The sequence below is a fragment of the Sebastes umbrosus genome, chromosome 22 (genome assembly GCF_015220745.1).
Source record: "Sebastes umbrosus isolate fSebUmb1 chromosome 22, fSebUmb1.pri, whole genome shotgun sequence".
Lineage (NCBI taxonomy): Eukaryota > Metazoa > Chordata > Actinopteri > Perciformes > Sebastidae > Sebastes > Sebastes umbrosus.
Genome location: NC_051290.1, coordinates 4,292,348 through 4,305,772, shown reverse-complemented (window position 1 = coordinate 4,305,772; position 13,425 = coordinate 4,292,348). Strand labels below are relative to the sequence as shown.

Genomic DNA, 13,425 nt, shown 5'->3' with positions numbered 1-13,425 from the left:
TTTAGTTTTCTCTATTTCGTTTTGATTTATTTATTATTATTCCTATTTTATTTTTTTATTCTTTTATTTCTATTTTCTAACTTTATCACTCATTTTTATTTTTATTTATCTATTTATTTATTTATTTATTATTATTATCATTATTTCCCTATTTAATTTTCTCTATTTAGTTTTTATTTATTTATTTTTGTTTATTATTCCTATTTTTTTTGTATTCCTTTCTTTCAATTTTCTAACTTTATCTCTCATTTTTATTTTATTTTTTATTTATTTATTCTTTTTCAATTCCTTTTCTATACTTCTCTTCTCTTCTCTCCTAATATAAGTATAAATAAACATGTTATTTTTCCTCCCTGTACATTTATGTTTTCCCTTGGCCTATGGACGAAAAAATATTATTCATCCCTACTTAATGGAACAATGTATGGAAATAAAAAGAAGTTAAAAAAACAAACAAAAAACACCTTCTTTCAGCAACATTTTGCAGGTTTACTAAAAGTCTAAAGTGGCGTAAGAACTTAAGCAAGAAGGTTTATTTCGGTGTTACAACACCTTTCAAACAGCCGCAATTTGCAAGGTTTCTGGTATTATACTTGCCTCTCAGGGCTTCCGTACTCAACCCTTTAACTTCATTTATTGTGCGATCTATTACCACGTAAACCAGACAGAAATGGACACTCACTGCGTCCGGTTGTGCTCGTCCCAGATGCCACGTGATAGCCATCTGCACACAGGACTGGCTGACATCAGGGAGGGTGTCCATGATCATCTCCATGGTAACAGCATCCTTGTCTGTTGGTGGTGGGTGTCTCATGGTGCACGGGGTGTTGGGGACCCAGGCGCACCAGTCAAACTGCAAAAAAAACATCAACCGAGAGAGAGATTGAGTTAAAGGATGTCTGACTTTGGTCAGTAAGTATGTACTGAAGGTGTTCAGCACCTGTCCGTTGTTGGTAGCAGCATGCTGGGCTGTACTGGTGAAGATGGACACCGACAGCAGCGTGGACAGTTCCTCTCTGGTGCTGAGCTTACTGGGCAGACCTGAACACAATCAAGAATTACACGCACACATTATATATCATTTCTGACAGCACTTTATGTGAATGATTCCTCTAATATTAGTAAAAACTTTTACATATTTTATGCTTAGCTGATAAAGTAATTTGCAAACGGCAAGCTAGTTTATATTATGGAGGCATTGGTCCAAATAAAATATAACATTACACATAGTAACGTTAATCTAAATATGAACAACAGGATGCTGACTGCATTTCACTCAACGGTAACAAGGATTTTCTGAAAGTTCCACATAGTACCTTTAATATCTTTGTAAAAATGCCCTTCTGGAAGTGTGCTTTTTAACATGAATGCCAAGTATTAAAGGTCCCATATTGAAAAAAAGTGACATTTTCATTGCTTTTATATTATAAAGCAGGTTTAAGTTCTATATAAATACAGTGAAAGTATCAAAACGCTCAATATACGGAGAAATACACACAGCCCGTATTCAGAAACTGAGCCTTTGAAACAAGCCGTCAGGATTTCTGTCCATTTGTGATGTCACAAATCTACAATATTTAGACCATTTCAAAGTTTTATACGTAAATATTCTAAATGTGTCCCATTTTATTTCCTGTTGCAGTGTATGTAAATAACATCAGCTGACAGGAAGTAAACATGGACCCAAGCTGTTGCCTAGCAACGCAATTCTGTTGCAATTCTGTTGAAATGCACTAAAACGGAGCGTTTCAGACAGGAGGGTAAATACAGGTATATTCAAGCAGGAAAATAAAGTGTTTTTTAAAAATTAAAGTATGTAAACATGTTCTAGTAGAAACACAAAATACAAGTTTGAACCTCGAAATGAGCACGATATGGGACCTTTAAGGATAAAAAATGCAAGATATTAATAACTGACCAAAGTTGGGGAGCTCTGTGAAGCCTTCCAGTGCAATGTCTCTGATCCAGGCTTGGAGCTCCAGGTCCTCTTGCACATCACGGTCCGACTGGTAGTACAGGTTCACCATACCTGAGACAAAGCTGGAGGAAGAGGCACATAATTATAATAATATACCATACATTTATGTAATGAATATGACCTCTGTGACCTCGTTGCAGTGTGTGTTATCTACCTGAGAATGGCCTCCCACACCATCAGACCGTGTTCTCTGTAGAAATAGTTGGGGAGCTGTGAAACTCCTCTGTCATTGAAGTCATTGTTGGGCTGGAGGGATCGGTAGGTCAGCACCTTGTACTCCCTCTGAGCCAGAATCAACAGGCCGTCACCACCCGTAGACACGACCTACACAACACCAACATTATCATAATAATCATCTTCAGATTGTTTTTTACACACAGCACTGTGTGTTTATTTCAAAGGTCAATATTGTGGCTGTGATGAGGTGGAAGTGGAGGTGACGACGCACCCTTTTGAAGATGCCATTCGGCGAGATGAGCTGAGTGCGCCCCCTAACGTTGATCTCTAGAGTGTAGCGCAGATGAGGGGCCAGCAACTGCAGCAGGAAGACACAGAAAATAATATAAATTAGTCAATAAAAACAATATTTGTGTTAAAAAAGAGAAAGCGACATGAGTCTATTGCCTATTCTGAATTTACCATGTGACCTATCAGAGTACAGGTAATTCCACCCCTCCTCAATGTTATAAAATACGGAACTGAATTGTAAAACTGGCAGAGTTGAAAGCTAGAAAAGCAGGAAGTTAAACTGTAATACTGTCAAAGGTGGAAGTTGAAATCAATTAACTCGTTAGACAGAAAGTACTGTTTGGCTGGAATGAACCTTTAAAACTACAAGTAGAATTTTTTTTTTTTATCAGTCGTTAGACAGAAAGTGGTATTTGGGTGGAAAGTAGCAGTAGTAGTAGTAGTAGTAGTAGTACCAGTAGTAGTAGTCGTAGTAGTAGTAGTAGTAGTAGCAGAAGGAGCAGCAGCAGGAGCAACAGTTGTAGTAGAAGCAGTAGCAGTAGTAGTAGTAATAGTATTAGTAGCATCAGCAGTAGTAGTGGCAGCAGTAGTCGTATTAGTAGTAGTAGTAGCACTAGTAGCAGTAGCAGTAGAAGCAGAAGGAACAGAAGCAGGAGCATTAGTGGTAGTATTAGTAGCAACAGCACTAGTAGTAGTAGTAGTAGTAGTAGTAGCTAGAACTTTTAAAACTGTAAGTCGCTAGACAGAATATAGCAGATAGAGTTACTCTGTAGAGATTTTATTTTGAAAAAAAAAACTTGTCTTGAGTTCCCTGTTGAGATACAATTACCTTCTGGGGTTTTTATTTTGAAACCCCCCCCCCCAAAAAAACAAAAAACAGGTCCCTCCCCAGTGGTCTGTTAACATATAGCTGAATCTCACATCCCCACAATAATATGACTGACCTTATATATAGGGTGCACAGCAGGAAGCTGTCTCAGAGTAGCCACACAGAACACCTCGACCACCAGGTGAGTCCTGAGCAGGTGAGACAGCACCTGGAACACCTGAAACTCAGAGTGACGCACCCACATCTTAGCCGACAGCCAGGCCAGGGGCGGGTCTTTGGGCAGGAAGATCGGCGTGTCCAGGCCCGGAGTCTGGTCCAGCTGAGGACGAGGAGGGGAAACTATCAAATAAACAGCCTTTCTTTGATGTTCATATATTCTCAGCGTCCATTCAGTATCGTCAGACATTTACATTCAGTGTTGTTAAGTTTACATTCAGTATTTGCAGGTTTGCATTGAGTTTTCATAATGTTATTTCAGGTTTACATTAAATATTCTTATGTTGGCATTAAATATTCTCAGATTTTTATAAAATATTCACAGGTTTACATTCAGTATTCTCAGATTTCCAAAATATTTTTGTAAATTGCATTCAGTATGCTCAGAGTTTTACAAAAGTTTTCTCAGATTTTTCATTCAGTTTTCTAAGATTTTATAAATATTTCTCAGATTTACATTCACAATTCTCAGATTTGTATAACATTTTCACTGGTTTATATTCAGTATTCTCAGATTTACATAATATTTTGGAAAATTGCATCCATGATTCTCAGTTTCCAAAAGAATTTCTGATTTTTCTTTCAGTTTTGTAAGAGTTAATGAATATTTCTCGGATATACATTCAGTATTCTCATATTTTTCCTTCAGTTTTCTAAGATTTAATAAATATTTCTCAGGTTTACCTTTAGTATTCTCAGATTTCCATAATATTTTTGAAAATTGCATTCAGTATTCTCAGATTTTTACAAAAAAAAATTCTCCGATTTTTCTTTCAGTTTTCTAAGATTTTATAAATATTTCTCAGGTTTACATTCAGTATTCTCTATCAATATTCTTTGATTGTATATATTTTTCTGTCAGATTTAAATTCAATAGTTTCAGGTTTTCATTCAATATTCTCGTATTTTCAGCATTCTCACGATGCATTCACTAATCTCGGATGTCTAAGTTTTTCATTCAATATTCTCAGATTTTCATTAAATATTTAATAACTATTCATTGAATATAATCTGTGCCGGTGTGATTGTGTGCATGCACATCAGTAACATGTTGAGTTCGGTCTATGGGAATGATGGGTGTGAATGAGGATATATACCTGTATAGCGATAGGTATGAGTCCGTCGTCTGGGTGTTGGTACAGGAGACAGAGCGGAGCGGCGATGTACTGAAGTTTACCCCTGATGGTGTTGGTGGGAATCTCATCCATGATGGCGAAGTCTAACAGGTAGATATTCCCTGCCTGGACAGGTGATATAAGCAGAAGAAGAATGTGGACATGGAAGGAGCAGAGGATGAGGTGAATTATTAAAGCCTGTATAGATGGTGGAGGCGGCTGTAGAGCGTTTCTCCACCTTGAGTTCTTTGTCCAGGTTGGTCCTGGGAGCCATGGAGCTCTGCACCATGTCGGCTACGACCGGGAAGTTCTCCGGCAGCTTCTTGCACCTCTGGATCATTCTTGGGTTGGAGCCATTCATGCACTGGTAGCCAAAGAACCCGTCCTCCTTCCAGTGCTCCATACAGTACTCTGAGTCAAACACATACTGGGTGTGTAATTAAAGCAGCAGTAGGACAGATTCGAACAAATATGATGTGTAGTGTGTATTTACCCACCAGCTATGGGGCTTCGCAGCTTCCAGAAGATCCGTTTGAAATCGTCCAGGTCGCTCCAGGACCTCCCAAACCGGATGGCCAGCTTCTTCAGGGACAACTCCAGCAAGCTGAAGAGAAGAAAGGGCGCATGTTTATATTTGTTGTTCATAGTTTAAACCCTCATAATGAGGACATTTCTGCATTGTGAAGACATTGTCGCCGCCCCTACTTTAAAAGACTGTTTGAAGGTTCAGACTTGGTTTTAAGGTCAAGCTTAGAATTAAGTTTAGGTTAGGTTTGGGTTAAAATACAGCACTCTTATTGAGGTGAGTAAAATACTTTAAAATGCCATCATAAAAAAAAAATATATAATGTTTTCTAAAACCCCTAAAATCAATTGAGTCCACTAGCTCAAGATGGACAGAGGAGAGATTGGTTTAAAAAACTGTAAGACTCTCATGAAATATGGTCTAATCAGCCCCTTTCTTTAAAAGAGAAATGTTAAAATAGCAGCCCCAATAAATAGATAAAATAAATATGAATACAGATATTTTGTAAAATTTAAAACTCATCAAAAATAATATATTTATATATAAAAAAAATATAAAACACACCAAACAATTCACAGCTTGGGTTAAAATTAAAAGAATAAATATAAGTGCTATTTTAAGAGAATATGTGCTGTAAATAAAATTGTTAAGTTAAGTTAATTTAAGACACACCAAACAATACTAGCCATAGGTTAGTATAAATAATAATAATAATAATAATAATAATAATAATAATACAAAAATAAATAAATACATAAATAAATACATAAATAAATAAATAAATATAAGTGCTGTTTTTTTTAGGAAATATTTAAAAAGAGTTTTAAGAAAATATAATATTAATATATATATATATATATATAGAAAATAAGCTGCTATAAAAACATTTGCTACAGGGTAATTAGAAAATTTCCCCTGCAGGTGGCGTCCTTGTTTATAGAGAATTTATTGATTTAAAATATCAAACCTTAAAAAATGCCAAGTCTATGTCACTGCTTAATTTTATAAGTGATTTAAAAAAAAGTGCATGCTCTAAAACAAGGTTAGTATTAAGTTTAGGTTAGGGTTAGGGTATGGGTTGGGCATTTAGTTGTGAAGGTTAGAGACCGGCAAATACATGATGTCAGTGCTGGTCCTCACAAGTATAGAAAGACCTACGCATATTGTAATGAATGTTCAAAGTCGCTCCTCTTCTCGTTGTCAAAGCGGACGTCTTGGGGTAAATCTTCCTCCGTTTCAGCGTCGATGCATCTGGGGACCCCTGGAGCCCAGGTTACCCATCTGAGAGACAGAAACACACAGCGTGATACAAACATCAATACATAAAAAATCTTTAACAACACATCCAGTCCAGAAAGTGAAGCTTTGTGTTGTTTGGACCTGTAGGTCGTCTGTCTCTCCTGCAGCTCCGTCTTCCGGTGTGCCAGCAGCTGAGGTAAGGACTCGTCCTTCAGTGTCTTCGCTACGGAGACAGGAAGAGAGGGGAGGCAGGAAAGAGCATCTTTAGCAACAGTTCAGACCAAACTCTGAGGTCTGAGAAGTGAAGCCAACGCTGAAGCGCCTTAAACCTGCATTCTCTCTAACAGCCAGCAGGGGGCGACTCCTCTGGTTGCTAAAAGAAGTCTGATTGTATAGAAGTCTATGAGAAAATGAGCCTACTTCTCACTTGATTTATTACCTCAGTAAACATTGTAAACATGAGTTTATGGTCTCAATTGCTAGTTTCAAGTCTTCTTCAATACAGCATGGTGTTCATTTAGTAAATTATGGTCCCATTTAGAGTCAGATAGACCATAAAGCAGGGGATGCTACCACGGCGTCTTGTCCAACCCTTGTTCCAAGATTGGGATCAGTGCCGATTTCGTGCTACAACGGATATTTAGTTTGTTTACACTACTGCATCCATCTCTGCTCAGGTGGGTTCATAGCAGGCTGAGTTAGACTAAACATTATAAAACAGCTGAACGAATGATCAGTCCACACAGCAGGTTTTGCATGTCCCTGTTGCCAAGACAAAAATAGAACTTGATGCTCGGCTATCAGGAGAAATTTGAATGGCATAGCTGCAGCTCAACGGTACCTTCTCAGCTGACCATTAGGAGTTGAGTTCGTGCACCCAATACGACTGTTATCGGCTATTAAATAGGCGTTATCAGTCGCTGTAAGCACCATAGATGTGGGACATTAGGGGCCTACTACACCTACTACTAAAAGTGAACATGTAGCATGTAAAACTGAATGAAACATCACATTTTGAACACAAACAAAGAGGCTTCTTTAGGTTTAGGCAACAAAACTACAACTTCTTTAGGTTGCTAAAGGTCGCTGTTGTGTTCTTTTATACCTTCTTTTGGTGATCTAACATGTCAATAGATGATAAAACCTACTGCTAGGTGTAGTAGGCCCCTATTTACTCACATCTATGGGTCTTATAGCGACTGATAACGCCTATTTAATAGCCTGACAACAGTCTAATAATCGGCTGATTCTGAATGCCTAGAGTGTTTCCTACCTGTTCCCTCTCTTATCTCCACCTTGACGTCTCCTATAAACCAGCGGTAACACGGGAAAGTCAGCGCTTTGTCTCCGCCTGGAGGCTCCACCGTTACGTAGCTACAGAACCAGTTATCTTCCAACCAGTACCTCTGTTTCTCCAGTCTGACCAGTAGCAGGGGGCCTAAAGGTGAAGGGCTGGTCACCTTGTACTGGTCCACCTGACGGAGAAAGAGAAAGGAGAAAAATCATCCCTGCGATCGCTGGTTATAAACACTCACATCACCATCACACACACACTTACTGCTCCTCGACAGAAGTCCAGTCCAGGGTTGTCCAGCACGGTGCGTTCACTCTCCCCGTTCTCCCCCACCAGGGTCACATAGATGTAGTTGTTGGTGCCTGAATACTCTGATTTACCCGTTGCTACGGTTACCGTGTAGACTTCCATCTAAGGACATGAACACACACACACACAAAGTTCAACTGATAACAAGTGGGTTAATCACTAATTTTTTATCTGTTTAAAATGTTGCTTAAAGGGAGATTTGGCAAGTATGTAGTACTCTTATCAACATGGGAGGGGACAAATATGTTTGCTTTATGCAAATGTATGTATGCTCATAACTGTCTGCTGTCAGTGTGTCAGTGTGCTGACTTGACTATGACTTGACCCAAAACTGCATGTGATAATCATAAAGTGGGCATGTCTGTAAAGGGGAGACTCGTGGGTACCCATAGAACCATTCACATATCTGGAGGTCAGAGGTCAAGGGACTCCTTTGAGAATGGCCATGCCATTTTTTCCTCGCCAAAATTTAGCGTAAGTTTGGAGCGTTATTTAGCCTCCTTCATGACAAGCTAGTGTGACATGGTTGGTTGGTACCAATGGATTCCTTAGGTTTTTTTGGACATTTTTTCAGACATTTTTTCTAACAATTTTCAGACTTTTTTTCGACTTTTTGGGACATTTTTTTCTGACATTTTTCAAACTTTTTTTCGAAATGTTTCGACTTTTTTTTATTTTTTTCGGACATTTTTCGAACTTTTTTTCAGACTTTTTTTTACCTTTTTTGACATTTTTCAGACTTTTTTTTACTTTTATTGAACATTTTTCAGACTTTTTTGGAAATTTTTTCGACTTTTTTCTGACTTTATTTGGACATTTTTCAAACTTTTTTTCGGACATTTTTTCAGACATTTTTCAGACAAAAACCCTCATGCATTCACATATCTGGAGGTCAGAGGTCAAGGGACCCCTTTAAAAATGGCCATGCCAGTTTTGGAGCGTAATTTAACCTCCTTCACGACAAGCTAGTATGACATGGTTGGTACCGATGGATTCTTTAGGTTTTTTTGGACATTTTTTCTGACATTTTCAGACTTTTTTTGACTTTTTTTTTACATTATTCAGACATTTTTTCAGACTTTTTTCGGACAATTTTTAAAACTTTTTGTTAGACTTTTTTTGACATTTTTTCTGACATTTTTCAGACGTTTTTCAGATTTTTTTTCTAACAATTTTCAGACTTTTTTTCGACTTTTTTTAACATTATTCAGACATTTTTCAGACTTTTTCAGACAATTTTTAAAACTTTTTGTTAGACTTTTTTGGACATTTTTCAAAACAAATTTCAGACATTTTTTCAGACATTTTTCAGACCCTCACGCATTCACATATCTGGAGGTCAGAGGTCAAGGGACCCCTTGGAAAATGCCATGCCAGTTTTCCCTCACCAAAAATTAGCACAAGTTTGGAGTGTTATTCAACCTCCTTCGTGACAAGATAGCATGACATGGTTGGTATCAATAGATTCATTAGGTTTTTCTAGTTTCATATGATAACAGTATCTTAACTCTAGCTTTAAAACTCTGCTCGCTGCACAACCACAATTTGTCAACAAGGCAGTATTAGTAGTTAGATAAGATGATCATATCATATGGTGATATCTCAGAGGAAACCCACATGCTTCTACAGGAAATGTTTACTGAAGATGATGACACACTTTAGTCTCAAACACTCATGATGATGATGATGATTCACAGTTTAAGCTGTTGCATATAAGATTTTACATCATCCAGCATGTCATAGGAATCAAACGCTCCCTCAGCTGTCACTGTAGCTGTCACATCGGGCACTGACATGCTGATATGAATATTGCCTGGTCATGGTCAATTTGAATATGTTTTCCAAAAGTAAGCAAATGTTTAAACCACACAGACGCAAATGAGCTGATGTGACAACAGATAAGAGCTCTTCAGGCCGCACACCTGTGGCAGGACGTGACAAAGACCTGCTGTCATTGCATACATATCTGACAGTAGATATATGGTGTTAGGTGTTATTCACACACATTAAATATATTTTAATTTAGGCTTAGATGGAGACATTTTGCTATTACTTTTGTACTGATAGAAAGGATATTGTTAAATTAAAGAATTGTTTAATTAATCATTTTCCAAGCTCTGAGCTCATGAATATATAAACACACATATATATATATATACACATATATATATGTATATATATATACATATATATATGTGTTTATATATTCATGAGATATATATATATATTTATAAAATAAAGAAATAAATGTATAAATAAATATATAAATACCTTTAAAAATAAATATAAAATAAATTTATAAAATGAATGCAAAAAATAAATAAATTAAAACATTAATAAAAATAAATAAATATAAGGAAGAGTAAATAAATAAAGAAATTGATACAAAGATAAATAAAGACGTAAAAGAAACGTATAAAGAAAAGAATACAGAACTAAATAAGTTTGGGGAAATAAATAAGGGGGGAAATGCAAAGGGACAACCGTACAGAAATAAAAAAAAAAAAATGTATAAATACATACATTTAAAAATAAATATAAAATGAATTTAAAAATTAATAAATAAATAAATAAAAAATAAATGTAAAAATAAATTAATAAAAACATTAATAAAATAAATAACTAAATAAAAGGGAAAATCAAACAGAAGAGTAAATAAATAAGGAAATTAATACAAAGATAAATAAAGACGTAAAAGAAACGTATAAAGAAAATAATACAGAAATAAATACGTTTGGGGAAGTTAGGGAAAACAGCTAATTATTAATGTAATTAATTAATAATTAGTTAATAATTTTCAAAGGGGTCCCTTGACCTCTGACCACCAGATATGTGAATGTAAATGGGTTCTATGGGTACCCACGAGTCTCCCCTTTACAGACATGCCCAATTTATGATAATCACATGCAGTTTGGGGCAAGTCATAGTCAAGTCAGCACACTGACACACTGACAGCTGTTGTTGCCTGTTGGGCTGCAGTTTGCCATGTTATGATTTGAGCATATTGTTTTATGCTAAATGCAGTACCTGTGAGGGTTTCTGGACAATATCTGTCATTGTTTTGTGTTGTTAACAGATTTCCAATAATAAATATATACATACATTTGCATAAAGCAGCATATTTGCAACACTCCCATGTTGATAAGAGTATTAAATACTTGACAGATCTCCCTTTAAGGTATATTTTGAACAGATAATCACTCCTACGCATTGAGTCAACACTGCAGGTTTTACCAAACACAGTGATGAAACTGTGTTTCCCACAGCAGTGTCAGCCAGAGTGCAATAGCTTCCAACACTTCAGTGTCAAAACGTCCCTGCAAACCTAACGGAGTAAACTCAATGCAATCAGCATCTTAACAATAATATTATCTATATTTTTACACAGGTTGACAGGACAGATGCCTGGAATATTAGGCTTTGAAAGAGTAAAGAGTTTGCACATCAGCTTAATTTAATTTCTAAAGTTTTAACTTGTTGATTGCGGCACATGAGTCTCACTCACCTTATAGTCCAGACTGTTTTCCCAGATGAGTATTAGCCTGTCCTCTTCTTCCAAAAAGAGATTTCCTCTGGCTTTGTTTGTATTTTGGCACCTCCCTATTGGTTCCTTTCTCCCCCCGGATCCTATTTCTTCTCTTTTAAAAAGTCCTCACAGGTCAGTAAGTTCAACAGTTACCTGGTCAGCATGTAAGAATGCAGAAATCCTCCCTCTCTGTTTTCTCTCTGGCGCAGTTTGACTCTGTACAGCAGGAGAGGAGTTACCTCACAGCTCTACTGAACTCTCTGCTGCTCACACACTCAGTGCTTTGTGTAGTCTCACCTAGAGAGAGGGACAGAGAGAGAGAGAGAGAGAGAGAGAGGGAGTTGCAAAAGGGAAGTTGGGTCAATATCTGGGCTGCACCACAGGATGAGCCTATCTGATAACACACTTTACAGAGCAGCAGCAGCAGCATACCAACAGTAGCTGAGAAAAACGTCACATTCTCTCACACTGAATTTAAAGAAGTACATAAAGTGAAGTGAAGTAACGCTCCAAAGTTTAAAGGTCCCATATTGTAAAAAGTTAGATTAGATTAGATTTTTTTCATGTCATTTATATTATAAAGCAGGTTTAAGTGCTTTATAAATACTGTTAAACTATCAAAACGCTGAATATACGGAGAAATACACACAGTCCGTATATTCAGAAATTGTGCGTTTGAAACAAGCTGTTAGGATTTCTGTCCATTTGTGATGTCACAAATATACTAATATTTAGACCGTTACACGGTTTCAAACGTAAACATTCTAAATGTGTGCCAGTTTATTTATTTCCTGTTTTAGTGTATGTGAATAACATCAGCTGACAGGAAGTAAACATGGACCCAAGCTGTTGCCTAGCGACGCAATTTCGTTGCCATTCCATTGAAATGCACTAAAACGGAGCGTTTCAGACAGAGGGTGAATACAGATATATTCAAGCAGACAGTACAAGGAAAATAAAGTTTTTTTTGAACATTACAGCATGCAAACATGTTCTAATAGAAACATAAAATACAAGATTAGGTTGTGTTGCTCTGGCTCTACCTGTTTTGCGTGGAGAGGAGGTCGTGTTGCGGAGGTCGTGTTGTTCTGGCTTTATCTATCTGGCGTGGAGAGGAGGTTCTGTTGCTCTGGTTCTATCTATCTGGCGTGGAGAGGAGGTCGTGTTGCTCTGGCTCTACCTGTTTGTTAGGGTTTTTTCTGTGGAAGTTTTTCCTTATCAATCGGATAAGGTTTGAACAAAGAGGGTCATACTAGGACAGAGCATGTCGTATCCTGTACAGACTGTAAAGCCCCCTGAGGCAAATTTGTGATTTTTGGCTACACAAATAAGATTGCAAAACCATAGATGTACTAACAGAACTGGATACAGCGTTGGAGGCGGGGCCCCGTTCATTCCTATGAGAGTTGCTCAGTGGCGCATGAAGCCAAAATGGCTCGACTTCCGACTGGAAAAGTACCCCAATCTTCCGGCGATCTTCTGCATCCACTGGGCCATCGGACATGCCCAGTGGCGTCTGCTTGGTCACGGGGTCACAGCCGTCACGCTGTCGTCACAGCTTGCTAACTCCGCCTCAAATTTCTCAAAAATTCTTAAAAAGCCATTTAGTAATATGAGAAGCCTGGGTCACATCACCTCATCCTCCAGATGATGATGATGATGTAACCAGCCCTGAAACACAGCTATGTTGTAACCCTGAGGACCGCATTCAGGATGTACATGTCTGTGGGAGTGTAATGAACAGACTGTTGACCGTGTGAAAGTTTGAACAAAGTAAATTAATATTGGCTTCCTCTTCCCATCACTCATCGTATGTACAATGGTTTGGTTAGATCAGGGGTCTGCAACATACGGCTCTTCAGCTCCTCTCCAGTGGCTCCTTGTGGATTTTTAAAATTGGAAATGAATAAATGTTTTTTGTTTAT

General features: G+C 37.4%; 1 protein-coding gene across 1 annotated transcript in view; it reads right to left on the bottom strand.

Annotated features, from left to right (window-relative positions):
* Window positions 1-11,780, bottom strand: part of alox12 (arachidonate 12-lipoxygenase) — a 32,974-nt gene extending 21,194 nt beyond the window's left edge. The window contains exons 1-14 of the mRNA XM_037758341.1: window positions 11,480-11,780; window positions 7,930-8,076; window positions 7,645-7,846; window positions 6,513-6,594; window positions 6,291-6,413; window positions 5,104-5,210; window positions 4,845-5,017; window positions 4,589-4,732; window positions 3,391-3,594; window positions 2,427-2,513; window positions 2,133-2,302; window positions 1,919-2,040; window positions 941-1,041; window positions 683-853 (exon numbers count right to left, since the gene is read on the bottom strand). Of these exons, the coding sequence (XP_037614269.1) occupies window positions 683-853; window positions 941-1,041; window positions 1,919-2,040; window positions 2,133-2,302; window positions 2,427-2,513; window positions 3,391-3,594; window positions 4,589-4,732; window positions 4,845-5,017; window positions 5,104-5,210; window positions 6,291-6,413; window positions 6,513-6,594; window positions 7,645-7,846; window positions 7,930-8,076 (1,833 nt within the window). The 5' untranslated portion in view covers window positions 11,480-11,780. The remainder of the gene's footprint in view (window positions 1-682; window positions 854-940; window positions 1,042-1,918; window positions 2,041-2,132; window positions 2,303-2,426; window positions 2,514-3,390; window positions 3,595-4,588; window positions 4,733-4,844; window positions 5,018-5,103; window positions 5,211-6,290; window positions 6,414-6,512; window positions 6,595-7,644; window positions 7,847-7,929; window positions 8,077-11,479) is intronic.
* Between the last annotated feature and the right edge of the window lie 1,645 nt (window positions 11,781-13,425).